General features: G+C 40.4%; 1 protein-coding gene across 1 annotated transcript; it reads left to right on the forward strand.

Annotated features, from left to right (window-relative positions):
* The first annotated feature begins 575 nt into the window (after positions 1 to 575).
* SNRPC (small nuclear ribonucleoprotein polypeptide C) lies at positions 576 to 13,846 on the forward strand. Its single transcript, XM_002914302.4, has 6 exons — positions 576 to 728; positions 1,072 to 1,114; positions 5,639 to 5,747; positions 8,743 to 8,832; positions 10,157 to 10,261; positions 13,430 to 13,846. Exons 1-6 carry the CDS (start codon positions 721 to 723, stop codon positions 13,552 to 13,554), a joined length of 480 nt encoding a protein of 159 aa, XP_002914348.1. The 5' UTR covers positions 576 to 720; the 3' UTR covers positions 13,555 to 13,846.
* Positions 13,847 to 27,871: the final 14,025 nt, after the last annotated feature.

The raw sequence follows: 27,871 nt of genomic DNA on the forward strand, positions 1-27,871 counted from the left end.
CCATATTTTCCAGATAAGGAAATGGAGGCCCAGAAAGATTAAGTAACCGGCTCAGGCAGCACAGTGATGACGCGGGAGATGGCATTCGAAAGTGGGGAGTCTACCGTCTCCTAAGCTTAATGAGACTCAGAAAACAGACGCTACTTAAAACCGTTTGCATCTGGCTTTAAGAAACCTATTATCTCTCAGTTGTCACCTTCTCAGCAAGCTTTCTCCGTCTTATTTAAAATTGAACTCTCTTTCCTGCTTCACTCGCCCATCCCCACGCCCCCAGCATCTGACTCCACAGGACTACATATTGACTTTGTTACTTGTTTTTCCCAACTCTTACTGCCTACTTCATGAGGGCAGGGATCTTTGTTTTGTTCACTGCTGACTTCTCAGTATTTATAGCAATGCTTGGCACACAACCAGCTATGCTTAGAAAGTTGTCGAAAGAACGTACAACATGCTTCCGGTAGCATCAACAATCAATATTGCAGGAGCGTGGATTGAACCTCGCAGGGACCCTTCGTACATCCCCTTCCGCCTTGCCAGAGGAAAGGGGGGAAAGAGAAAAGCCCCAACCTTCGCTCGGCCACCGTCGCGGCTAAGGCCGTCGCAGAGCGGCCAGCGGATTGGATGACTGGGTAGGGTCATCAGTTCCGCGGCGTCGGCGCTTACTGTGTGCGTCATTTCCGGGCGGCGCGGGACGGAGTGGCCAACGGCCTGCAGAGCAACATGCCTAAGTGAGTGGGACTCCGAATCTGTGGGAGTTCGCGGTCGCAGTCGCTAACTGTGGCCCAGTGGGGGAGTGCAGAGAGGGTTCTAGCTCTTGAAGTTTCCGGGGAAGCGAGAGGGTGTGGGGGAGGGAGCCCGGGAGTTCTAGATACTGACCTCTTGCAGTGTCTGTAGGTCGACTCCGCGCAAGGCGACAAAAAAACCCTGGTTTGTGTCAGGTCGCTTTGTGATGTCTTGGCATCGTGAATAAATCTTTTTATAATTTGTCTTCATTGAACAGCACTTCGGTGGATGGGCATCTGTTAACTGGTTGTCGTCTTCTCTTTTTCTTTGTTTTCCACCTCTTTCCAGGTTTTATTGTGACTACTGCGACACGTATCTCACCCATGACTCTGTAAGTAGTGTCTCTTTTCAGTTTGAAAACACTTTGTGCGTAATAAATTAGATTTTTGTTTAGCTGTAAATTTGTGCTTTTCATCCTGTTGTGGTTTAAGTGCTCCTGCTTGGAGAAAATAATCTGTATTTCTTTCCCCCCCATCCTTCCTGTAACTGTTTTCATAATTTGTAGTAATTGGTCTTCCAGCAGTTAGTGTTTTCAGTTGAGACCCAAAATAATAATGCTTTAGCAGAATTGAAGGTGCAAGAAATTTATATGACAAGTAAAAATTTCAGGGACGTGTCCTGAAGTTCAAATATTTGATTGGGACAAGGCACTCAAGTGTTTGATTAAACTGGAAAGAAATGCCTAAATTTGGAACTGAGTACTGTACTTTGATTTGATTAAAAATTGTCAAACAGTAACAACTGAGATTGAATGTTTACTTTGTGTCAGGCAGTGTTACAGATGCTTTGCATGTATCATTTTAAGTTTAATGCTCATGATAAGCCTATAAGATTAGTATTATCTCCATTTTACAGAGGAGGAAACTGAGGCAGAGTATGGATAAATGACTGACTAGGTGTTACTAAACCAATAAGTTGTACAGAGTTAGAAGATTAGCTTAAGCAGTCTAACTCCCGGGCTTCTCTGCCAGCACCTCTCAGACTTTTTTGTCTTATGGTCCCTTTCTTTTAAAAATTACTGGGTTATTAAAAAAACTAGTTACGTTGGTTGTATTAGTTTAGCTACTAATATTTACTGTATTTGAAATTAAAACTTAAAATTTAAAAAATACTGATTCATTTGAAAGTAACATTAACAAACTTTTTACTTATGATACAAATAACATTTTAAAAGTGAAAAATAGCTATTTGAAAAAAATTAGTGTGAAGAGCGGCATTGCTTTAACCTTTTTGCAAACTTCTGTAACGTCTGACTTAATGGAAGACAGCTGTATTCTTCTGCATTAAATTTGTTGCACTATGTTTTGGTTGAATTATATGAAGAATCCAGGCTCGCATGGATAAGGAGTTAAAAAAAAAGTAGGGTCCTTTACTAGGCTTTTTAGATAATTGTGGATATTCTTTAATAATTTATATTACTGAATCCAAACTAGTTGCAGTGTGGAATCTGAAACTATATCAAACTTTTCATACTCTGTTCCATCAGAATTCACTGATCTTGGGGTGCCTAGGTGGCTCAGTCATTTAAGCATCTGACTCTTAATGTCACAATCTAATCAGAAATGGCTTTTAAGTATTGGGAAGCTGACAAGCTCATGGTAGTAGATGAGGTTTTCTAAAATTCTGAGTTTTATTTGAAAGCTCAAATATTATCCTTGGCAATAAATACTACCAATTGCTTCCTTTGAAGTGACAGGCTCACTTCATTTATTTCTGAGAAGTCTGAATCTCCAGTTTGTTTCTCAGTTATTCTGTCAAGTAAAAATGATGTTCCATCAAAGAGGCAGCTGGTAGAGCTTGCAACTTGAACCATTTGCATTCCTGCTTTTCTTTGAAATAGCATCATATTTTGGCATGCCACTGAAGTACTTTGTACATCCCATTTTTCACCCAGAATATTAAAAAGATGTGAACTCAAGAGTTGAGATTTAATGGAATTAATAATTTTACTGCTTGGAGGCGCCTGGGTGGCACAGCAGTTAAGCGTCTGCCTTCGGCTCAGGGCGTGATCCTGGTGTTCTGGGATCGAGCCCCACATCAGGCTCCTCCGCTGGGAGCCTGCTGCTTCCTCTCCCACTCCCGCTGCTTGTGTTCCCTCTCTCGCTGGCTGTCTCTCTCTGTCAAATAAATAAATAAATAAAATCTTTAAAAAAAATAATTTTACTGCTTGATCAAGGACAGTCTCAGTGAAACTGTGTTTTTTTTTATTTTTTTTCCGTCTGAGCACATAGTGTTGAAAAATACAACGATCCCTAATGCATTGGGTTGCCATTGTCTTGCTTCATTCTAAAGTGCCAGAAGTTCGGTATCATCCGTACAAATGTCAATACATGGAAAAGGAACGTAATGTCTTTGTATTATTATGAAACTACCTTGACCTTGCAGACCGCCTGAAAGGTGGGTCTGAGACACTCTTAGATGCCTGTGAGCCACATCTTGAAAACTACAGCTTTGTATTTGGCTGCCTCTGCAGAAATGTGATTAAACTGAAACTCTTGATCATCTTGTCATCTTGAATAGTAGCTGCAAGAACCCTAGCCAGTGATTTCTGTGTGGTCACTTCGTTTGGAATTCTGACACTAGTCGGATGTAGTTCAGTATTAATTTGTGGAACATGTAAGTAGGCTGGCCCCTCTTGAAGGAATAATAGTTCTGAACATTACTATAGATTGTCCTGGATGGGACTCCTCCAATAAGTCGGTATTATAAGTAGCTTGCCTGTAGAGCCCCGGTTCTTTTTAATTTTGTTTTTGTTTTTTATCCTAGCCCCCATTCTAGATCAAACCCCTCATCATAATTTTCTGACACTGTTAGCAAGTAGGCAGTGCTTTTCTACCCTTTTATAGCTTATCTTGCTAATGTCAGTATTCAGAGAACTGAAAAGTATCTCTTTATAACGAATGTCTCTTTGTGAGAAATGTCAGGAACGCTGGTAATACTGTTGTTCTAGTATGATAGTTTGTGAAAGTAGGAAAATTCCGTAGTGATTGAAGCAGTTCCCTGTGGTGGACTTTGAAATGCAGTAAACATTCAGTGCCACAACTTTTTTTTTTTTTTTTAAAGATTTTATTTATTTATTTGACAGACATAGAGACAGCCAGCGAGAGAGGGAACACAAGCAGGGGGAGTGGGAGAGGAAGAAGCAGGCTCATAGCAGAAGAGCCTGATGTGGGGCTCGATCCCATAACGCCGGGATCACGCCCTGAGCCGAAGGCAGACGCTTAACCGCTGTGCCACCCAGGCGCCCCTCAGTGCCACAACTTTTGAGTTTTTGCTCGTTTTTAGGCACGATTTTGTTATTAGGCTTAAGGCCTCATTGTGTTACATAATCAGCACTGGGGAGTCAGGGAACACTATTTTGAAATGTAGACCATGAAAAGACGGTCAATTCGTGTGATGTTGGTTATGTCCGCTACTACTGAAGCAATTCTGTGAAGAGAGGTTGTATTGGTATGAGGTAGTTAAACAGCCACGAGGAACATCTGAGTAAGAGCTGGGCTCCAGGCCTCGGTTTGCCACTTAACAGCTATGTGTTTTAAGACGAGTCTTTAAGCATAAATTGAAGATAATAAGCTTGTGAATTTTTAAACCAATTTTATTGAATTATACTTTGATTAAATGCATACTTTTTAAGTGTACAGTCGGTTGATTTGGCAAATAATTACAGTTTGGTGTATACATCAGATATAGAATATTTCCATCACCCCAGAAAGTTCCTTGGTGTTTTTTTTACAGTCCGTCCCCTGCACCCTTAAGCCCCAACTGATCGGATTTTTATTATGAAAGATCAGTATTAACTGGTTTTAAAACTTCATGTAATGGAATCTTACAGAATATATTCTGTGTGTATCTCATTTCTTTTGCTGAGCATGCTTTTTTTTTTTTTTTTTTAAAGATTATTTGAGAGAGAGCAAGCACTAGTGGTGGGGAGGGGCAGAAAGACAAACATACTCCCCGCTGAGCGGGGAGCCCTATGTGGGGCTCAATCCCAGGACTCCGAGATCATGACCTGAACTGGAGGCAGATGCATAACCGACTGAGCCACTCAGGCGCCCTGAGCATGCTATTGAGATTCGTCTGTAGTTGTGTGAATCAGAGATCGGTTCTTTCTGATTAATATTCCGTTATACTGTGCACATGTGGTTATTATGATGATTGAGACACTGCTTGTAAAGTACATAGCATGGTGTTTGGCATGTAGTAGGTGTTAAATAAATGTTAACTTAAACAAATGGTTAAATGTGTGGAGTTTATCTTATGTCAATTTTAACCTCAGTGAAACCTCAGTGAAGCTGTTAAAGAACAAAAGGATTAGCGGGCTAGAGACAAAAGTCGGTATGTGATTCACAGTCTGTATTCTAGACCCATAGTCATTTAAAAGAAGATATTGTCATAAACAGTATAATTTAAATGTATGTAAGCTATATTATTTTGCTGCAGAATAAAGAGCATTAAAACGGCATTATGTTCAAATCAGTAGTTTGCAAACTTTTCCTTAACGCGCCAGATTGTAATTCTTTTAGATTTGTGCACCATATAGTCTTTGTTGCAATGACTTGTCGAGAAAAGAAATAGATAATACCTGAACAAGTGAATGTGGCTGTGTTCCATTCTGTTGTTTTACAAAATCAGGTGACTGGCCTATGGGCCATAGTTTGCTGACCTCTGTTTCAGATGATAAATATAATAGATAAATGACCACGGTACATTGTTGGATAATGTTTGTAAATGATACTTTAGTACCCAGCTAAAGCTGCTAAAGGTAGCCAGGCTACCTATATAAAGGAAAGGCTTTATGAAATTTCTAGTTTGGAGAACTTGTTTCTATGACTGATAGGACCTTTTTGTCTTACAGCCATCTGTGAGAAAGACACACTGCAGTGGTAGGAAACACAAAGAGAATGTGAAAGACTACTATCAGAAATGGATGGAAGAGCAGGCTCAGAGCCTGATCGACAAAACAAGTACGTTTCAGTCTCTTGTTCTGATGTGGTAGAATGGTCCCATTCTTTCTCATCTCTGTCTCTCTTGTTTTCCACAAAAGCAGCTCCTTCTGAGTGATAAACAGGAGCATTCTGATGTGTTCAGCGAAAGAATTAGAAGGTCGTTGGTTTCCCAGGGGATATAGGAACACATATATATTATTGAGGCTAGAGCAATCAGGTATTGATTAGATTGGGAAGTGGGGCAGAAAAGAACATGTTGCCTAATATTTCTCTATTGACATGGACCAGATTTCGTAGCAAATTTATGTGAAACCTCCTTTGTAGTGATCATAGTTTTTGTTTTTATTTTATTTTTTAAAGATTTTATTTATTTGAGAGAGAAAGAGAGCACACTAGACAGCACGAGCAGGGGGAGGGGCAGAGGCAGAGGAAGAAGCAGGCTCCCCCACTGAGCAGGGAGCCCGACAGCACGAGCAGGGGGAGGGGCAGAGGCAGAGGAAGAAGCAGGCTCCCCCACTGAGCAGGGAGCCCGACTCAGGGGCTCGGTCCCAGGACCCTGCGATCATGACCCGATCCGAAGGCAGATGCTTAACCAACTGAGCCGCACAGGCGCCCTGATCATGGTTTTAGACTATTTTCCTTTTATAATAGAAAAATGTGGAGGTGGGTTTATACTTACCTTCAAAGAGTTTGAAAGACTTTGAATTTCTTATTTTTGTAGTTCTGACAAAGATACTCACTCGGTCAAGAAGGAAGTGATGGATGTGACAAAGTAATCTTAGTATGTTTTGGACCTCTGTTGGACATACCATACTCTTTTTGTTTTGTTTTGTTTTGTTTTTTGTGCGGGCTCATGGAGCCCAATGCAGGGCTTGAACTCATGACCCTGAGATCAAGAGTCAGATGTGTAACCAACTGAGCCACCCAGGCTCCCCTCTTTTTGTTTAATTTGGGAAATACTTGTTTAGGCTAGTTGAGTTCAAGACACTGACAGAAGATGTTGCATTTCTGTTAGATCATGCTGGTGTATTTTAAACATGGCCTTTCTCATTTATTGTATTCAGAGCTGGCAGGCAAATGTGGGCTTTGATTGTGTTGCAGTTTTAAGAAAAAAGCAAAGCATATGGAAAATATCAGACAAAGTGGAAAGATGGGTTAATGAATGAACCTCCCATGGCTGGCCCCCACCCCTAATTTCCATCACGTAGGTGTAACAGTCTTGTTTTGTTTACACCAGGTTCTCAAACTTCGCACTATTGACATTTGGGCTGGATGGTTCTTTGTTGTGGAGCTGCCCTGTGCGTTGTAGATGTTCAGCAGTAGCCTTGGCATCTACCCACTAGATGCCAATAGCATTTCCTAGTTGTGACAACGAAAAATGTCCCCAGGAGGGTCAAAATTGCCCCTAGTTGAGAGCCACCAAATACCTTCATCTTCTCCCTTTCTCCATCCTGGATTATTAAGAAGCAAATCTCAGACATTGTCCCATTTCATTTGAAAAAATACATTGTATGGGGTGCCTGGGTGGCTCAGTCAGTTAAGCAGCTGCCTTTGGCTCAGGTCATGATCCTGGGGTCCTGGGATCGAGCCCCACATCAGGCTCCCTGCTCAGTGGGGAGTCTGCTTCTCCCTCTCCCTGTGCCGTTCCCCCTGCTAGTGCCCTCTCTCTGTCAAATAAATAAATAAAATCTTTTTTTAAAAAAAGGAAAAAAAAAAAGAAAAAATACATTATGATGTCATCTTTTTTTTCTATTTGAAAAGATGTCAGAAATTTCTTGGCATTAAAGGTTAGAATTGTATTCATTTATTTTTTGTATGCAGCAAAAGAATTTAGGATGAGTAAATATTTTTGATGGAAGACTTTTGGAAGAGAGAAGGCAAGCCCTCAGGGACACACCATGTGATCGTGATGTCCATGATTATGTTGGCTTTGAGTCCACTGTTGAGCTGATGGCTTAGCTACTCCCTCTTTAGTCTTTACAAGTTGTCCTTCTGCTTAGGGTGTGGGAGGTGTCATTTTGATTGGAAAAGCCCTTGTTGGGATATGATCCCCTACAGAGCACAGGCTGTATTCAGAGGCATATGAGTAGCTAGCTGTGCATAAATCTCCACTTCTACGTCATTTTTTTGGATCTGCTCTTTAGGAGTTAGCAGTGATTTACTTGAGTAATTTGACGTACATTGCGCTGGTGGGGGTGGAATAGGGATAGGTAGGTGTCCTTAGGCTGTAGATTGCACTGAATCGGAAAGGAGTTATATTTAGGAAGAGCTTTTGTGAGTCTACATTTTATTTTTATTTTTAAATTTTATTTATTACTTATTTACTTAATTTTAGTTCCAGTATGCTTAACTGTGAGTATATATTTTAGTATTTACGTGTGACTTCTTTATAAAGCCACATGTAAATTATCTTCAATTTCTTTTGTTTTCATTTGTGCCTCATATTGTCTGAAAGAAAAAAGTTGATTGTATTGGACAATTTTTTAAGATCATAATCTCCTTCAGGGCAGTCTCTTGCTTTAAAATCTTTGTTTCTCTTTCATGTCTCTTAGCTCAGTACATTAATTTCAAAACTGCTAAACCAAAATGATGTGAAGTTTTACAAAGCCTGGCCTTTGGGCAGGTATCACACATTTTTAAACAAAACTGTGAATGGTTCATATTGTTTGTGAACGTCATCTACAGATGAAAGATGTCTGCGTCTCTTTGGTAAGACATTGGTGGATGGATGGAAGGTCTTCATTCCATTCTCCCATAGATGATTCAGCCATAGAAATGCTGACTAAATAAAAATAGGTTAAAAAACCCAATAAGTAAACCAATTAGTTGTAATTTTTGCTGGTGAATACCTATGGTTGATTTAAAAACTGTAGAAGCCATGATGTAGTAATCTTAAATAAAGTGAAATAATTGGGACTGTTAAGGATTTAAAAGCAAAGGTTTATTTAAGTAAATGGGTTGTTGAATTCTTATTCACTGTGTGGTTTTTTTTTTCCTCATACTCTATCCAAAGCCGCTGCATTTCAACAAGGAAAGATACCTCCTACTCCATTCTCTGCTCCTCCTCCTGCAGGGGCAATGATCCCACCTCCCCCCAGTCTCCGTAAGTTTACAAAGTTTTTTTCTTAATAGCCATAACTTCGGGGGGGGGCAGATAATCCTTTGATTTTGTTCGATTATCTCACAGTTGACTTTTGAATGCTCACTGAATGAATATATAGATGGTGAAAGAAAACAACTTCAGTGGAGTCCTTTCTGAAATATCTTCAGAGTTAGATTGCATTATTGCTTGGATATTATATTTGTGACATCCCAAGTGGGTCTGAGGCAAATTCAGTGGAAAGGTCAGAATGTACCTGTGATTAGATGAGCTACTATATGAAACTAATCATTATTATTATATTAGATAAGCTAATATATTAATATATTGATGAGTACATTAAATTATTTACTGTTGTGAACCCAACACTGGAGGATTAAAGTAGTAGATAAACTCTTCAGTCATTCTTCCTATTTTCTAACCCACCTAACACCAATACATATATATATACCTTGGGAAGGACACGAATTGGACAGCTGAAAGTGGAATGGATCAAAGGCCGCTCCTCTCTGTGAAGGTTCTTTGTTTCTGAATGACAGAAGGATAGTGAGTAACTAGGCCATAAGTTCCATGGCTCTCCTGGAAGGGCTTAGATTGAAATTGAATTCAGAAACCTAAACTTGGTCCTGTAAGTAACCCTGGATATAAACATGGAGAAGTAGGCTGTTTACATAGTTGCACACTAATGCAGGTAGACCATTACTGGCCCACCAAACCCTTCTTGGGCTTCCGCCAGGTCCAGTCTTGGGTCACGGCAGCTTCTCTGTCCTACTGTGTATTTTGGCTGGCTAGCACCCAACGCCATTATTTTTAATAGTAGAACAGTCTATAGTATGAATGTGCCATAATGAACCTCACTGTTTTCATGTTGTTGGACATTTAAGTTGTTCCAAATTGTTGTAAACAATACTGTCAAGAATATCTCTGCATACACATCTTCATTTCATATTTCCAAAGAATCTTTTAAAGATTTTGATTTTTTTTAAAAGCAGATCTGAAATTAGGTACCTGTGGCTTTACTTTGACAGGAGCTCTACAGAAGGCATAATACTCTTTTTAAAAAAATTAAACTTCTGAAATTTTTTTAACCCAGAGAACCCAACTTCATTCTATGCTTCTGTCTAGACAGTCTTGTTCTTGTTTTTTGGGCATAAAGTAACTAGTTTTGTGGCATATTGATGTTTGTGGATCTGCTGTTCTAAAAGAAACCATAAGAAGTCTGTTGTTCCAGAACTTGGACTGGCCCGTGAGGCCCTCCTAGTTTCATAGAAGAGAAAATATTAATAAGCAAGCATATCTTAACCTCCGCCCCCGTTCGTTATTCCAGCGGGTCCTCCTCGCCCTGGTATGATGCCAGCGCCCCATATGGGGGGCCCTCCCATGATGCCAATGATGGGCCCTCCTCCTCCTGGGATGATGCCAGTGGGACCTGGTAAGTTTGAATCTCTTTCCTTTTAGAATGCTCCATTGTGTTTTCGTTTTCCATTTAAATGGAATTCTTAATTCGTTGTCTAAATGTATTATTGCAGCAAAATATATTTGGCAAATCTGTAATGATAAAAAGAAATATTTGTTTTATCAGTGTAATTGGATGATACCCAGAGACCTTGTACTACTAAAAACAGGATAAGACTGCCTTTTTTTTCTTCTTCTCCCTCCCTGCCGCTTTCTTGCCTCCTCCTGACTTTTGGCCATTTATAATGGAGACAAAGGTGGATGCGTTTGTCCCAAGGGGAGATAGAGGGGAGGGTACTCTTGCTGCTACTTTTTTTAGTTTTGATTTGAAGCAGAGCTACCACCTGTTGCTGATTTTAATCTTGCTGGTTAAGTAGGCCAGATTACTGTATGAAAAAGGCCTTAGCTGTAGTTTGTCTTTTATTCAGGAAGGGGAAAAACACCTCAAACATTTTATTTTAACATAAGCATGAAAATACATTAATTTGCAGATTTTTCTGATGGCCTTTGCTTTGAAAATGAGTCTGCTGATTGGAGCACAATCTATTTCTTGCCTAAACCAATAAACCATATCCATAATGCATTTTTTTAAAAGATTTTATTTATTTAGGGGCGCCTGGGTGGCTCAGATGGTTAAGCATCTGCCTTCGGCTCAGGTTATGATCCCCGGGTCCTGGGATCGAGCCCTGCATCGGGCTTCCTGCTTGGAGGGGAGCCTACTTCTCCCTCACCCTCACCCTCACCCTCTGCTGTTCCGCCTGCTTGTGCTCTGTCGCTATCTGTGTCAAATAAACAAATACAATCTTTAAGTAAAAAAAAAAGATTTTATTTCTTTATTTGACAGAGAGAGCACAAGCATGGGGAGTGGCAGGCAGAGGGAGAGGAAGAAACAGACTCCCTGATGAACAGGGAGCCCAACTCAGGGCTCGATCCCAGGACCCTGGGATCAGGACCTGAGCTGAAGGCAGGAACTTAACNGGCCCCCCCCCCCCCCAATGCATTCTTTACTAACTTTAGTTTCATTTTCTTTCAAGGTTAGAATCCTTGTGAGGCAATCTAGTTCCAGTCTTTCATGATCCTCTTACCTACCAAATTTGTGAGCACTTTTTGGGATGGTTTACCTGAATTTTTTCTTAATATTTACTTAGTTTTCATGGAAACAGTTCTTTTTTTTTTAAGATTTTATTTCTTTATTTGACACAGAGTGGGGGTTGAGAGCAAGCACAAGCAGGGGAAGTGGCAGGCAGAGGGAGAAGCAGGCTCCCTGCTGAACAGGGAGCCTGATGTAGGACTCACAACCCGAGCCAAAGGCAGCCACTTAACCAGCTGAGCCACCCAGGCACCCCAAACAGTTCTTTTTTTAATACTCATTTTATTGATTTGCAGAATAAATTATGTGATTAGAACAAATGTGGCCTCCAACTCCACTGGTAAGACAAGGTACAAAGGTATTAGAGTAGCTTCCTAGCCAGAAGCATTCAGTGTGCTTGCTGTGGGTGTCGTTTAGAGGGATGTGAGGAGAGTCTAGACAAGAGTTCCTGCCTTACAAAGTGACTTACATGGCTCCTTTTGCTTTCTTAAATCAGGGTCACAAATTCAAATTCTTAGAGGAGTTAGGGATGTGGTGAACTGGTGCGTGCATGACACACCTGAAGAAGGCTTCTAGAACTCAGCTTCAGCCTGTGATTGACACTTGAGATTGCAGGCTTGGTGTTGCCAGTTCTGCAACAATTTTGTTGTTTTCAGCCAGGATAAAATAACAAGATTATTTGAATGAAAATAATGAAGTAGTTGGGGGGTGGGCAGGGATAAGAACGGGTTCGGATAGGATAGCAGGTTGGCCAGGGGTGAATAATTATTGAAGCTGGATGATGGGTACATGGATGTTCTTTATACTCTTTTTTTCTATTCTTGTGTATGTTTGAACATTTCCATAATAAAAAGTTGAAAAAAGGAATTTAGACTTACTACTTACTAGTAATCAGACTATTAGTTGCCAATGTTGGCACCTAATTAGAGTTAAGTGCACTGTGGAGACCAAAGTAAACAACTTTTCAGGTGCCTCGTTTTCAGTCTTTGATCTTGATGAGTTTCCTCTAGGAAATGCTGGATATAGGTTATGTTATGGTGGGGTTACTTAATAAGATACTTAGGCGTTTAGTATTATTCTCTGTTACTGTTGAGATTGATCTTAAAAAAATTCTGTACCTGTTGTGTCTTTGCATATACTTGTGTTTTACTTTTTGTGAAAAGGCTGTATTCGGCTTTGAATATAGTTTTCTCATGAACCATTTATTGCAAGCCTTTAATCAAAATGGTTTAATAAGTAATTATGTAAATTTTGATATTTAAAAAGAAGACCTGAAAATTATGAGGCATAATAATAAAATGAATACCCGTGAACCCACCACTCAGCCGAGGAGGTAGAATATTACCAATTCTGTGAAGCTGCCTATAACCCTCTCAACCTCCACCTCCGCTTGCCCTCCCTTCCCTGGCTCATTTATTTGGCCGGTATATTGATGGGATGCTTCAAAAAATTCCTTAAGTTTCTAACATGCATTAGAAAAATCAGATTTTTGTGTGTGCACTAATTGCTGTAAATCACATTATTGCCTATTTTTCTTGACTTGAGCTAAGTGTGGTTACTAACAGGTTCTCAGCATGGGTCTCCTGCTCACCTTTCCTACAGCTCCGAGCAAACGCTTAGTGGTAAGATTGTCCTCTGTGCCTGTGTACATTCCTGAAGTAGCTCCTGGTTATATGGTGGATAGAACTGATGAAAAATGCTGACTGAGTAACATGTAATTTAGTTGTGAATTTCCCTGAGTGAGAAAAGGTCAATTTAGGGAACTAGTGTCCCTGGTGGTTTCTGGAAAGCAGTCTATTAATAGTTTCCCCTTACTATCATTAGATCATGATTCCCATATGGTTCTTGTGTTGACCTTTGTTCTTTGTTTGAGAATGTCTAAGTAATTTACAGATGTGATAAATTTGTTGCATTTCTTCTGTCAAGTATGTCTTTCTTCCAGCATTTTGCGGGGGGGGGCTACTTTTCTGTCTTTAATTGAAGTCCCATCAAGCTCGCTCATAGGTAGTATTTTCTGACTCTTTTTTTTTCCCTTTTCTTTGTTTTGTCCTGCAGCTCCTGGAATGAGGCCACCTATGGGAGGCCACATGCCAATGATGCCTGGGCCCCCAATGATGAGACCTCCTGCCCGTCCCATGATGGTGCCCACTCGGCCAGGAATGACTCGACCAGACAGATAAGGAGAGACAGGAACCTCTTTCTATTCATTTTCTATTACTTGTTCTACTTCAGGAGATCATGGTGCTGTGACTCTGGGTGTTTTCTCACAGCAGGACAAGGAAGACTTGCTCCCCCTTCCTATCAAAGAGAGAATAGTTTTTGCAGGGGAGTAGTGAGACAAAAAAAAAAAAAAAAGCAATTTTCATTTGTATTGTGAAATGTGAAAATAAAATTGTCAACTGTTTTAGTTAAAAATGTGTTCCCTTTTTTCTCCCCTCTGTATTCCTTGTGTATTATAAAAGAGATGAAGTACTCCAGTTGTGTTTCTCTAGCTCATTCTCTCTGCAGCATGCCTTCTGCATGACATTCTTTTTCCTTAACTATAGTGAGTTCCTTTGGACACCCTGCCTTTATTTAGTAAAGTTCTTTTTTGCATGACTTGGTAAATCTAATACTTGTAGAGCTTTTGTTGACTAAAACAATAAACAGCACAGTTGGTTACTTTTTCACATGAACAGCATTTGGTGTAGTAAGTGGAAAATTTTAAATCTTTTATGCTGAAGTAGGGAAAAAGACTTTCCAGTCTCTGTGTGTCAGCTAAAGATGGCAAGCATTGCCTTAACCTCAGCTTCTCCTTTCTCTTAGTTCCTCTTTTTCTTGGTAATCAGGAATCAGAAAACTTTCTGATAGCAGTGGTAAAATTATGCAGATTTCCGTGGTACAGAAGTTGTCTTCAGAATGTCATTTGTTACATCACTGGGCTATAAAAGTAGGATATTTTCAGAGAAACATCTAGGAGGTAAGCCATTGGCACCGTTTATATTCTGCTCAGTGTACAATCCAAGCTATATCACGTTGCAAATGGGAGTGAAAATTGTTACAATCGTTGGGGAGGGCAATTTAGCAATATCTATCAGAATTACAGTACCTTTTTTTTTTTTTTAAAGATTTTATTTATTTATTTGACAGAGATGGAGACAGCCAGCGAGAGAGGGAACACAAGCAGGGGGAGTGGGAGAGGAAGAAGCAGGCTCATAGCGGAGGAGCCTGATGTGGGGCCCGATCCCATAACGCCGGGATCATGCCCTGAGCCGAAGGCAGACGCTTAACCTCTGTGTCACCCAGGCGCCCCAGAATTATAGTACCTTTGACTTAACATTTCTGTGTCTAGGAATTTATCATACAGATAGACTTGCACGTGTACAAGACTATGCATTGCAGCAACAGACAGGAAATAACACAGATATCCAATGAAGGGGGACCGATTAATCAAGTATGATACACCCACAAAATGGCGTATGCCACCAGGTTAAAACAGATTAAAAAAGCTCTATGTTCTGATGGGGAAAGATCTCCAAGATAAACATTGTACCGAGCCTTGATTTGTTTAAGGCATATTGTTCGCTGCTATCTTAATTTAGAGGAAATATCTGTATGTTCCTGTGTATGCATAAAGGATATCTAGAAGGACAGATAAGCAGCTGGTAATACTGGTTGCCCATGAAGAGTAAATGGGTGGCTGGCGGACAGGGATGAATGAGAAAGGCTTATCATCTTTTTGTATATTTTGGATTTTGAATCATTACTTACAAAACAAAACTCTTTGCCACCTGACATTATTGTTATAGTGATGTTATGGCAGAGGGTGCCCTAAACCAGGAGTTACAACCTACCTGGCTGACGATTAGAATCATGGGGGATCTTTTTAAAAATTAAGATTCCAGATATTGATTGAATATATGTGGGATGAGGCTTAGGAAATTGGTATTTTGGAAAAGCTCCCTAGGAAATTTGATCATTAGTGGGTTTGGCAAACTCTTAGGATCTATTCTACTCAGTAATGTAATACTGGATATATGTGTGTGTCTATAATTTTTTTTCCTAGATTTGCAGCTAGAAATTAAAATAGCAATAGGTCGATGCCTTTTTTCCCCCAGAAACTTGAAGGAGGGCTAATTTAGGCAAATAAACAACCTTATCTAGGTAAACAAGAGGCTAGAAATAGACATCCTGACAGATGATTTTGTGCTCAGCCTCTGTAAGAGCTGAGTCGACTTCCCAATCTGGGTCTTCACTAGGACTGCTTACTGCTGTTTAGTTTCTCATTGGCACATGTTTTAAAGAAGGGCTTATCAGAAATTGATAGTTTATATATCTGACTTTTATAGCTCAGATTTGTTATTAAAATCTTCGTAGATTTTAAGTAGGAGAAACCTTGCCAACTGAGCTTACATGTGACTCAGCAAGTTTCTGGTTCAGATGGCTCTGTCAGGCTCAAGGTGCAGGGGGTGTCTTATATGTGCCCAGAAAGCTCACAGATAGCTCTTCCTATACTTAGGAATAACCCAGGTCTTACGCAAAGGAAGCTTTTTCCAAAATATGTTTTTAAGGTTGAGTATCCATTCCAGAAACATTACTTTTTTTTTTTTCCTAATAATAATAAAGATTTTGTTTTTAAGTAAAATCCACACCCACCATGGGGCCCGAATTGACCACCCCAAGATAAGAGTCCACGCTCCACTGACTTAGCCAGCCAGGTACCCAGAAACACTTCTTTTCTTTGAAGAAATATTTTACATAGTTTTAGAAAAACAATATGATGACTTAAAAGTTAAACTTTACAATGAACATAGAAGGAATAAATAGTTCGAATAAGGTTCTTTTTGTCTTTTTATTAACTCCTAAGTCAAACTGTTTATAGTTACTGATTATAAGACATTTCCTTTGTAAGAGGCTGTGAAGAATACAAACTTATTTACTGCTCTTAATCTATGCCTTTAAACGTCTGGTTTTAGTTGTAAAATATGAATCAGCTATAATGGGAGAATTTGTAGAGTGCAAACAAGAATGCCACTAGATCTCAAGAATTGAAGAAGTTCATGATGTGGGCTAATGTACTTACTTTCTTTCTGTGGGCAGATCCAAAGTCATTGGGAGTGCAGTTGAAGTCCAAGCTAGCATCATTTTCACTGCCTCGGGTTTAGTGGTTTGTCAGAATGCCAGTCCCCTTGATTCCCAGCTGCACAAGAAACGGGATCCTTGCATAGAACCACAGGCTAATTTGGTCATCCTGTATGGAAAAAGTCCAGTGGTGATTAAGTGTTTGTCCCAATTAAATAGCTTCAGTCAGATAGTATCTTTTAGGCTAGATATATTTAGTGAACAAAAGAAAAAAGCCTGGCCTGCGTTAGATTTTTCTGATAGATGTGTCCTGAATAAATGTTAGCTAATTGGGGTCATTTCTTTCCCTCCCAATTGAAAGCTTAAGGGTTAGATTTTCTGGCACAGAATCAATACAGCATCTAAAATAGTTCATCAGACAAGTGCAGGAATAAGATAATCTGAATGTTACTTATCATCCTTACTCTTTAGGTGGGGGGGTGGTGGATTTCAGACTTAATGAAAAGTTGGCAAGTACTGTACAAAGAACATTTATGTACCCTTTGACCGGAATCACCTGTTGTTAGCTATTGGCATTTCACTCAATTCACTTGATATTTGTGTACATGTTTTCTCCCTCTTCCTCCCTCTCACTATATATGTGTATGTATATATTTTTCCTGAACCATTTGAGAGTAAGTTGCTTATATCATGCCTTTTTTTTTTTTTTTTTAAAGATTTTATTTATTTATTTGACAGAGATAGAGACAGCCAGTGAGAGAGGGAACACAAGCAGGGGGAGTGGGAGAGGAAGAAGCAGGCCCACAGCAGAAGAGCCTGACGTGGGACTCGATCCCACAACGCCGGGATCACGCCCTGAGCCGAAGGCAGACGCTTAACCGCTGTGCCACCCAGGCGCCCCCTATATCATGCCTTTTTACCATAAATACTTAACTAGGTATTTCCTAAGAATAAACACATTTTCTTACACAACCATGGTTTAATTATCAAGCCTAGAAAATATAACCTTGATTGAATAATTTAATCTGCTAACCATATTTCATTTTTATCCATTGATCCAACATTGTCCTTGTATTTTTCCCCCCTTTCCTGTACAGGATCCTCTCTAGAATCATGGGCTTTATTTTTTAGTCAGAACTCCTTAGTCTCCTTTACTCTAGAACAATTCTCAGCATTTGTCTTTATTTTATTTTATTTATTTTATTTTATTTTATTTTATTTTATTATTTTATTTTATTTTATTTATTTGACAGAGAGAGAGACAGCCAGCACGAGAGGGAACACAAGCAGGGGGGAGTGGGAGAGGAAGAAGCAGGCTCCCAGCAGAGGAGCCCGATGCGGGGCTCGATCCCAGAATGGTGGGATCGCGCCCTGAGCCGAAGGCAGACACGTAATGACTGAGCCACCCAGGCGTCCCACAGCATTTGTCTTTTATGACACTGACAATCTTACCACCTTTTGTTTAATACAGTGTTCCTCATTCCTTATTTTGGGTTTGCCTGATATTTCCTCATGATTACATTCTGGTACTTGTCCTCAGTTGTATCCCTAGAATATCACATCCGTAGGCGGGCACACAGGGTCCATCTGCCCTTCATTGGTGTTGATAATTTTGATCATCTATCAAGGTATTGTCAAATTTCCCCATACTTGTTCTTTTTGAGTGTCTTTCCTCAGCTGCCAATTACGAAAAACCCATTGACTTAAATGTTTATCTAATAAGACTTCGAACACAGCATAGGAATCCAAGGTCTCGGGGCGTCAAAAAACAAAAGGAATCCAAGATCTAAAAGCCCTTTGTAAGGACTTAATCAGCTTTCACAGTGACACTGAGAACTAAGTCTCCTAATCCTTTCCCACTTTGTACATCACGTCCTAATAACTTTGGGGAGATGGTTGTTGAAAGAATAAAGAAGTAAGAGGTAGGACAAAGAATTTTACTTCTGTTCTCAAATGCTTTGTTTTCCCCCTTTATCCTTTTTATCTCTTAGGCCTCTGCTGGTAGAGTGAAGCATGTAAAGAGGGACAAAAAGAAGAGTAATACAATAGAGCCTAGAGTGGCAGACAGAATTACAAATTTCCCACCCCAGTATCTGTTACTATCTGTAATAATTGAACCCCTAATTTTTTATCTGCCTTCATGTCCATCTGCAGTGAATAGCACACTTGTCAGAGCTTTTGGTTAGGTGAGGCCACATGGCAGGAGAGAACATGCCTTTCTTCCCCTGTGCTTTTTCTTTCCCGTTGACAGGAAGTGAACATGACGTTTGTTTGAAATGCAGGCAGCATCTTGGACCTCAGACTGACAACTAAAGATAGTGTTAGAAAGGTAGCAGGAGCCTAGGTCCCTAGTGATTGAAGAGCTGCCATGAACGGCCTACCTTGGACTTCTTTTACATGAAAGGGATATACACATTTTTGTTGAAGTCACATAATAATTTTTGAGTTTTCTGTTACATGCAGCTGAATCTAACCTGACGGATACAAAGGAGATGCTCAAGGAGAAGAGTAATATTGATTAATTTGTCCTGCTTGAAGTCAGACAGTTAAAAATACCACTGTTGTATGGTACATGGCCATGAAGGGACACGGAGTGCCCGATGAGGGATGACTCTGGGGATGACGTGAGGGGGTGGGGGTAGGGGAAGCCATGCAGATGTGTAGAGCACAAGCTTTCCAGGTAGAGGCTATAGCAAGTACAAAGACCCTGGAGTGGAAATCTACTTTAATGTGTTGGAGGAACAGCAGGGTGTAGCTCAAAACAGCCAGGACTGTTGAGAGTGATGGGTATGCTCATTGTCTTGATTGTGGTGGTGATTCCACAGGTGGGTCTATATGTCAAAACTTCAAAAATTGTGTACTTTGCTTTATGTCAGTCATACTTCAATAAAGTCATTTTAAAACGTCATAGCTACCACAAACCAGAAAACTACTCTCAGGAATCCTTAGTCAGCAATAACCTATCTTTGCTCTTCAGCTCTCTATAAAATCAGTTATCACAATGAAGAACAGGTTAGTAGTTGCCAGGGGTTAGGGTGTGGGGGTGAGGGCAGCAGGAAATTACTGTAAAGGGGTAGCATGAGGGAGATCTTTGTAGTGATGGAGTAGTCTGTATCTTGATTGTGGTCGTGCCTATACAAGTCTACGCACGTGATAAAATGACGGAATTATACACACGCGCCAAAGAATTTTACTTTGCTAATTTTACTAAAACGAGCACACCTCGTTTTATTGTGCTTCACTTCATTGCACTTTGCAGGTACTGTTTTTTACAAATTGAAAGTTTGTGACTGCTCTGTGTTGAGCAAATCTATTGCTGCCATTTTTCCAACAGTATTTGCTCACTTTGTGTCTCCGTGTCACATTTTGTTAATTCTGTCAATATTTAAAACTTCGTCATTGTTGTAATATTTGATTGCTGCAAAGTGCATAAAATTTTAACAGCTAAGGAGTTGCTTCTTACTGATGAGCAGAGAAAGTATTTTCTTGAGATGGAATCTGATAGTGAAGATGCCGTGGAGATTGTTGAAATGACAACAAAAGATTAGAATATTACATAAACTTTGTTGTTAAAGTAGCAACAGGGTTTGAGAGGATTGACTCCAATTTTGAAAGTTCTACTCTGAGTGAAACACTATGAAACAGCATTGCCTGCCCCAGAGAAATCGTTTATGAAAGAAAGAGTTAATCCGTGTGATACATTTCATTGTGTCTTATTTTAAGAAATTGCCCAAGTAACCCCAGCCTTCAGCAACCACCAGCCTGATCAGTCGGCGGCCATCAATATTGAGGCAAGACTTTCCACCATAAAAAAGATTGTAACTCTCTGAGAGCCCAGATGATGGGTAGCATTTTTTAGCAGTAAGGTGTGTGTGTGTGTGTGTGTATGTGTGTGTATTTTTTTTTTTTTTAAGTAGGCTCCAAGCCCAACATGGGGCTTGAACGTACAACTCTGAGATTGGGAGTCACATGCTCTAGCTGCTGAACCAGCCGGATACCCCAGCGGTAGGTATTTTTAATTAAGGTATGTATATTGTTTCTTTAGACATAATGCTATCATACACTTAATAGGCTACAGGGTGGCATAAACTTCACTTTCATGTACTAAAAAACCCAGAAACTTATTTGACTTGTCTTATTGTGATACTTGTTTATTGTGGTGGTCTGGAACCAAACTCAACCTGCAGTATCTCTGAGACGTGCCCATATCCATTTCCTGGGTTTTATGTCGTACTCTAGTTATGTAACATGTAACTCTTGCAGGAAAGTGGGTGAAGGGTACACAGGACTTCTCTGTATTATCTTAACAACTTCCTGTGATCTATAATTAATTCAAAATAAAACATTAAAAACATTTAAAAAAAACATGGACTTATGCTTCCAGAAAGATGGAATAGATGTACTTTTCCCTATTCCTATTGCTAAGTACAGCTAGGACCCTGGAATGAATACTTGTGTGTGTGTGTGTGTATATATAAAACAAGCATAAGACTGAAAGGTGAAAAGAAGCCAGATCTTCTAGAGAACTTGGGACCCAAGGAACAACATCGTGAGCTCTGGATTTTGTTTTTGCTTCATATATCCCATATTGGAGCTGAAGAAGCTGGCAACCAAGAACAGTAATGGGCCGGAGGCAAAAAACACCTCAAGAAAAGCCTGCTTTCTGTAGCCAAAGGACTAGAAAAGAGACAGATTAGCAAGACAAAACTTTTAGACAGTAACCACTCTACTCCAGCCAAACATCACAGAAAAAACAAAACCCGGGCCCTACTTATTCTCCCACCCTGTGAGGCTGTATTGAGATGCCACAAACTCCTGCCGAGGTAGTACCAGGGAAGGCCAAATAGGGAGCTGAGATATCACCCCCATCAGGCAATAACAAGGCACTGAGCCCTCCTGACAGGTAGTGTCCGAAGAGGCCTAACAGAACTTTAAGGACTTTCAACAATGTCCAGTGGTAATGAGGCAGCATACACCCCCATGTCCGTGGAGGCCTTGTGAGGAGCATTAATAAGCAGTCTGCTACACAGGGAAGTATTAGTTGAACCCTACCAGAGAGCCGGAACTCCTGCCTTAGCTTAGCGGTAATGAGGAGCCATTCCGTTGGGTGTACAAGGAGGCAAATTGTCAACCTGGACCTCTGTCTTCACCTGACAGCAACAAGAAGACCCCTCCCCCTTTTGCCAGACCAATGCAGGAAGTCAGCAAAACAAAGTTTAAATAAGATCCTAAGTCTTAGAACATAATATGAAAACGTCCAGGTTTCGGAGCGCCTGGGTGGCTCAGTCGTTAAGCGACTGCCTCTGGCTCGGTGTGATCCCAGTGTTCTGGGATCAAGCCCTGCATCAGGCTCCCTGCTCAGCGAGAAGCCTGCTTCTTCCTCTCCCACTCCCCCTGCTTGTGTTCCCTCTCTCGCTGGCTGTCTCTCTCTCTGTCAAATAAACAAAATCTTAAAAAAGAAAAGAAAACGTCCAGGTTTCAATCTAAAATCACTGATCATACCAAGAATCAGGAAGATCTCAAATTGAATTTAAGAAGGCAATCGATAGATGTCAACACCAAGGTGTCAGAGGCTAGAACTATTTGACAAGGATTTTACAGCAGCCATCATAAAAATGCTTCAAAGAGCAATTATGAACATGATTGAAACAAATGAAGAAATAGAAAGTCTCAGCAAAGAAACAGAAGACACGAGGAAGAACCAAATGGAAACTTTGGAACCAAAAAATAAGTAAAAAATTCAGTGGATGGACTTAACAGAAATCAGTAACATGAAAAAATAGAAAAGATAGAACAATAAAAATACCCAACCTGAACAACAGAGAAAGTAGACTAAAAAAAAAAAAAATGAGTAAACCTTCAGGGGCCTGTGGGACTATAACAAAAGATCTGATATTCATGTTGTCAGAGTCCCAGGAGAGGGGAAAAAAGGTAAAAACCAAAGAAGGTACTAGAACAAATAATTGTTGAAAACATCCCAGATTTGCAAGAAACATAAACCTAAATGTTCAAGAAGATGAGTGAACCTTAATCAGGATAAAAATTTTTTTCCAAGATTTTATTTTTAAGTAATCTCTATACCCAAATGGGGGGCTCAAACTCATGACCCTGAGGTCAAGAGTCACAAGCTCCACTGACTGAGCCAGCCAGGTGCCCTTCAATGAGGATTACTCAAATCCACACATCAAGATATGTCGGAAGCAAACTTCTGAAAACTAAAGACAAAAAAGTTGAAAATAGCCAGAGAAAAATGACACCTTATTCTTTTTTATTTTATTTATTTATTTATTTATTTATTTGACACAGAGACAGCCAGCGAAAGAGGGAACACAAGCAGGTGGAGTGGGAGAGGAAGAAGCAGGCTCCCAGTGGAGCAGGGAGCCTGATGTGGGGCTCGATCAGGACTCTGGGATCACGCCCTGAGCCGAAGGCAGACGCTTAACAACTGAGCCACCCAGGCGCCCCGACACCTTATTCTTAAGGGAAAACAATTTGAAGGACAGATTTCTCATCAGAAACTATGGACACCAGTGGAAAGTGGCAGAATAGTTTTCAAGTGCTGAAAGAAAGGAGCTATCAGCCCAGAATCCAATACCCAGTAAAAATGTGCTTCAGGAATGAATGGAGAAAAAATGTCCTCTGATAAAGGAAAACTTAAGAGAATTTGTTGCCAACAGGCCTACTTTAAAAGAATGTCTAAAAAGTCTTAAAACAGATAGGAAACAATAAATGAATGAATCTCATAACATTAGGAAGGAAGAAAAATATGGGTAGCTGTAATAGATTTTTCTTGAGTTTTCTAAATTGTTGGATGGTTGAAGCAAAAATTAGAGCACTAATTAATGTAGTTCCAAACGTATGTAGAGAAAATATTTAAGGCAATCATACCTGCAGGAGGGGCGCCTAGAGGCTCAGTTGGTTAAGCATCTGCCTTCGGCTCAGGTCATGATCCCGGGGTGCTGGGATTGAGCCCCACCCACATCAAGGTCCCTGCTCAGCAGTGAGTCAGCTTCTCTCTCTCCTGCTCCGGCTCCCCCGTTTGTGCTCTGTCTCTCTCTGTCAAATAAGTAAATAAAATCTTTTTTTTAAAAACTTAAAAAAATTATACCTATGGGAGGGAAAAGAGACCTAAAGAGAAGTAAAGCTTCTGCACTTCACTTGAACTGGTAACTGGCAATACCGTAGACTGTGATAAGACTATGATATAAATAATGTAATAACTAGAGAAACACCTAAAAGCTATGCATCTAAAAGTGATCAAAGCTATACAAAAACACTATAGATTCGTTACTTCAAAACTTCTGGGGCTCCTGGGTGGCTCAGTCAGTTAAGCATCTGCCTTAGACTCAGGTCATGATCCTAGGGTCCTGGGATGGAGCCCCGTGTTGGGCTCCCTGCTCAGTGGGCTCCCTCTCCCTTAGGCCCTCCCCCTGCTTGTCCTTGCTTTCCCCCACTCTGTCAAATAAATCTTTTTTTTTTTTTTAATTTTTACAAAGCTACACTAATCAAGACACCGTGTTACTGGTGTAAGGATAGACACAGATGAATGAAATAAAATTGAGAATCCGGAAATGGACCATTACTTTTATTAGCAGTTGATTTTCACCAAGACATTCCAATGGGGAAAGATTATTCTTTTCAACAAATGATGCTAAGACAACTAGATATTCACATGACAGATAAGCAAAGTTGGTCCCATTCATCATACCATATACAAAAATGAACTCAACATGGATAAAATTCCTAAATGTCAGAGCTAAAACTACAACTTTTAGATGAAAACATAGATGTAAATCTTCCTGACCTTGGATTACACAACTATTTCTTAGGTATAAACTACAAGCACTCAGCAAAAGAAGAAAAGAAAAGATATCATCAAAATTAAAAAAATTTGTGCTTCAGGGGGCCCGACTGGCTCAGTCAGAAGAACCCGTGACTCTTGGACTCAGGGCCATGAGTTTGAGCCCCGCGTTGTGTGTAGGGATTACTTAAAGAAAGAAACTTAAAAAAAAAAAAGGTGTGTGTGTGTGCTTCAAAGGACACATAATCAGGAAAATGAAATTGTCTTTTCATTGGAGAACATTTTTGCAAATATAATATCTGAGAAGGGACTTGTATCTAGAATATAAAACTGCAACTCAATGATAAAAAGACAACCAAATTTTAAAAGGGACCCGAATAGACATTTCTCCAAAGAAGATATGCAAATGGCCTATATGCCATGAAAAGATCCTCAACATCATTAGCCATTAAGGAAATATACACAGATTCTTAAGCAAATATTAACAAATAGAATTCAGCAATTTATGAAAGTAATTATATACCATGCCCAAATGAGGTAGGTTTTTAAGGATGCAGGCTGGTTCAGTATTTGAAAGTCCATCAGTGTAATCTACCACGTTAACAGGCTGAAGAAAAATCACATGAACATGATATTCAATGCAGAAAAAGCATTTGAAAAATTAAACACAAATTCTTGATAAAAACTCTCAAAATAGGAATAGAGGAGAACTTCCTCAACTTGAAAAAGAGCATCCACAAAAAAATCTACAATTAACTTTATACTTAATGGTGAAAGAATGAATGGTTTTCCTGTAAGATTGGGAACAGAGAGAATATATCTACTGTCAATGTAATATCACTCCAACTGGTCCTAAGGGTTAATTTGCTTCCAGCTTCTGCACTCCTTGCTTGCTGACCAAAGTCCCTTGTAGATCTAACATACTCTCCTTGAGACTTGCAGGCCACTGGCCTTGTGGAGTGAAGGACCTAACTTTCCCAGAAGATAAAGTCTGACTAAATTTGAAAACAGCTTTATTTATTTATTCACCGATGCCAGCAAATCTGTTCAGGGTCATGTCGACCAAGGACTAACCTAATCGCCTGGGCACCTTCTTCTCCTACACATAGTCTCCCTCCCTTTACCCATGACTTCCCCTTTAAAACCTTCCAGCTCCCCTGGGTGTGGAAGATGGTCTTTGAGATGTCAGTTGACCATCTTTCCAGGTTGCTGGCTTCCTGAATAAAATGCAACTGTTCCTTTCCCACCATCACTTGTCTCCCGAGTATTGATTTTTGAGTGGTGAGCAGCTGAATCTGAGTTCAGAACCAGTTCTTAGTTTGTCACCAGTCCTGTTACGCAAGTGCCAGGAATTGTAGCCTGCTCAATAAGTCAAGAAAAGGAAATGAAAGGCTTTCATTCAGAAAGGAAGAAATGTCCTGTATACTGAGTGTATTAATGTCAATATTCTGGTTGGGATACCATACTAAAAGTTTTGCAGCATGTTACCCTTGGGGGGAACTGAGTAAAGGATACAAGAATCTCTTTGTATTATTTCTTACAAATGAAAGTTAATATACAATCATCTCAAAATGTTTAAGTTAAAAAATGTATGGATTGGGCCCAAATTCCTTTTATTTTTATATGCTTTGCATTCTTTTTTTTTTTTTTTTAAGATTTTATTTATTTATTTATTTGACAGAGAGAGACAGCCAGCGAGAGAGGGAACACAAGCAGGGGGAGTGGGAGAGAAAGAAGTAGGCTCCTAGTGGAGAAGCCTGATGTGGGGCTCAGGGATCACACCCTGAGCCGAAGGCAGACGCTTAAACGACTGCACCATCAGGCGCCCCCTATATGCTTTGCATTCTTAGCACTGGATAAAGAAAAACACATTAATACCATTGGTTAGAGTACGAATTCTCCTATTCCATGGTCCCTAGAGGGGCCATATTTTTTAGAACATGACTTTTTGCTTTCAACAAAAATAATTCATTCACCAGGCATGATGAATTGTTCAACAAGGATGCTGAATCTGAGCTTGGGCAGGCTTTGTTTTACATAGCTGAAGTCAGATATCCAATCAGTTGCTAGGAAAAGAAGCACAAAATGCAAGAAATTGCCCCAAGCTCCTACAGCTGATGGGTGAATCTGGAGGGAGTGATAATGGTCAATAATCCTGGCAAGAAACTTCTTTCATAAGATCTATTGGTTCCTAGTATGTTTTCAATTGAGAGGTGGGCAGAGGGGCAAATAATGATAGACTGTGTAGTCTTGTTAGAGGGATTTGGGTAATAGAGCACCTAGGTTGAGGATTATTTGCTTACCTTTTAAAAAGGTAATTTGGCGGGGGGAACCTGGTTGGCAAAGTCGGTTATGCTCCAGCTTCTGGTTTTGGCTCAGGTCATGATCTCAGGGTGGTGAGATTGAACCCTGCGATGGGCTCTGTGCTCAGCGTGGAGTCTGCTTGAGATTCTCTCTCCCTCTCCCTCTGCCCCTCCCACTTGTGCTCTCTCTCTCTCTAAAATAAGATGTGAAGGGGTGCCTGGGTGGCGCAGTCCATTAAGCAGCTGCCTTTGGCTCAGATCATGATCCCAGGGTTCTGGGATCGAACCCCACATTAGTGGGGAGTCTGCTTCTCCCTCTCCCTCTGCTGCTCCCCTTGCTTATGCTCTCTTGCTCATGCTCTCTCAAATACATAAATAAAATCTTAAAAAACATAAGATTAAAAAAAGGGTAATTTTGGGGGGAACTTCTAGGGAAAACTAAATTTACTATAAGATACACATAGGAATGCATGAAGTTTGTTGATTATTTTAAAAAATTAACATTTATATAGTTGACCATGCTTGAACTATCTCTGGAATCAGGTAACAATTGTATTATGTGCATGTATTACCTATTTACAAAAAGAATAGATGCCCAGATTTCCTATAAGCCTGTCTCAGTATTTTATTCAGGTTTTTGTTGTAAGGCTTAAGTTCAGAAAACTGCCACCTTTTCACCTTTGCCACAAGTTCTACAGGTGTCCGCAGCATATGGGTTACACTTTTAAGTGTATGAACGACATAGAGTGGAAATAGCACTGGACTGAGAGGAAGAACACTAGGGTTCTCGTCCTGAGTTTCACTAAGTAGTCGTGACCTTGGGCAGAGTTTTTCAACCACCTTCCTGGGCTTCAGTTCCTTATATGTTGAGTAAACATTTGCCTATTGGTTAGCCGGGTAGAAGCTGAGAGCGGCAGAGATGATGATGAGGTGCCCCCTTCTCAGTTCTTCAGTACAAGGCAGCAGATCGAAGCGGTTCTAAGGGCCCGTGAGGTTCCTGAGACCACTTGTCACTCCTCAGCCTGATGCCTGGAATAGAGTCCGCGGGTGCTCAACAAATAAGGAGTGAATGTGTGAGGGAAATGAATGAGAAATGGACGAGGCATTGAGCAATTATCTAGTGAACTCCTGTAAAAAATGACAAAGATGCCGCCTTTCCCCTATGCTTCAAAACAACTGCCGGAACCTCACACACTTCGGAGGGGAAAGCCTTTCTGATTTCCCTGGGTAGAGAGGCGGACCGCAGAGCCGTGGGAAAGAGGCCGGAGCTAGCCCGCCCGCCGCAGCCGCCGCCGCGCGTGCGCGCGCTCGCCCCGCCCCTCAGCACGCGCC

The sequence above is a fragment of the Ailuropoda melanoleuca genome, chromosome 5 (assembly GCF_002007445.2).
Source record: "Ailuropoda melanoleuca isolate Jingjing chromosome 5, ASM200744v2, whole genome shotgun sequence".
NCBI lineage: Eukaryota > Metazoa > Chordata > Mammalia > Carnivora > Ursidae > Ailuropoda > Ailuropoda melanoleuca.

Excerpts from the sequence above, each read along its gene's own strand:
- SNRPC (XM_002914302.4), top strand. Across the intron at positions 5,748-8,742 it reads GAGCCTGATCGACAAAACAA|CCGCTGCATTTCAACAAGGA; the intron begins GTACGTTTCAGT and ends CTCTATCCAAAG. Across the intron at positions 8,833-10,156 it reads CCCACCTCCCCCCAGTCTCC|CGGGTCCTCCTCGCCCTGGT; the intron begins GTAAGTTTACAA and ends TCGTTATTCCAG.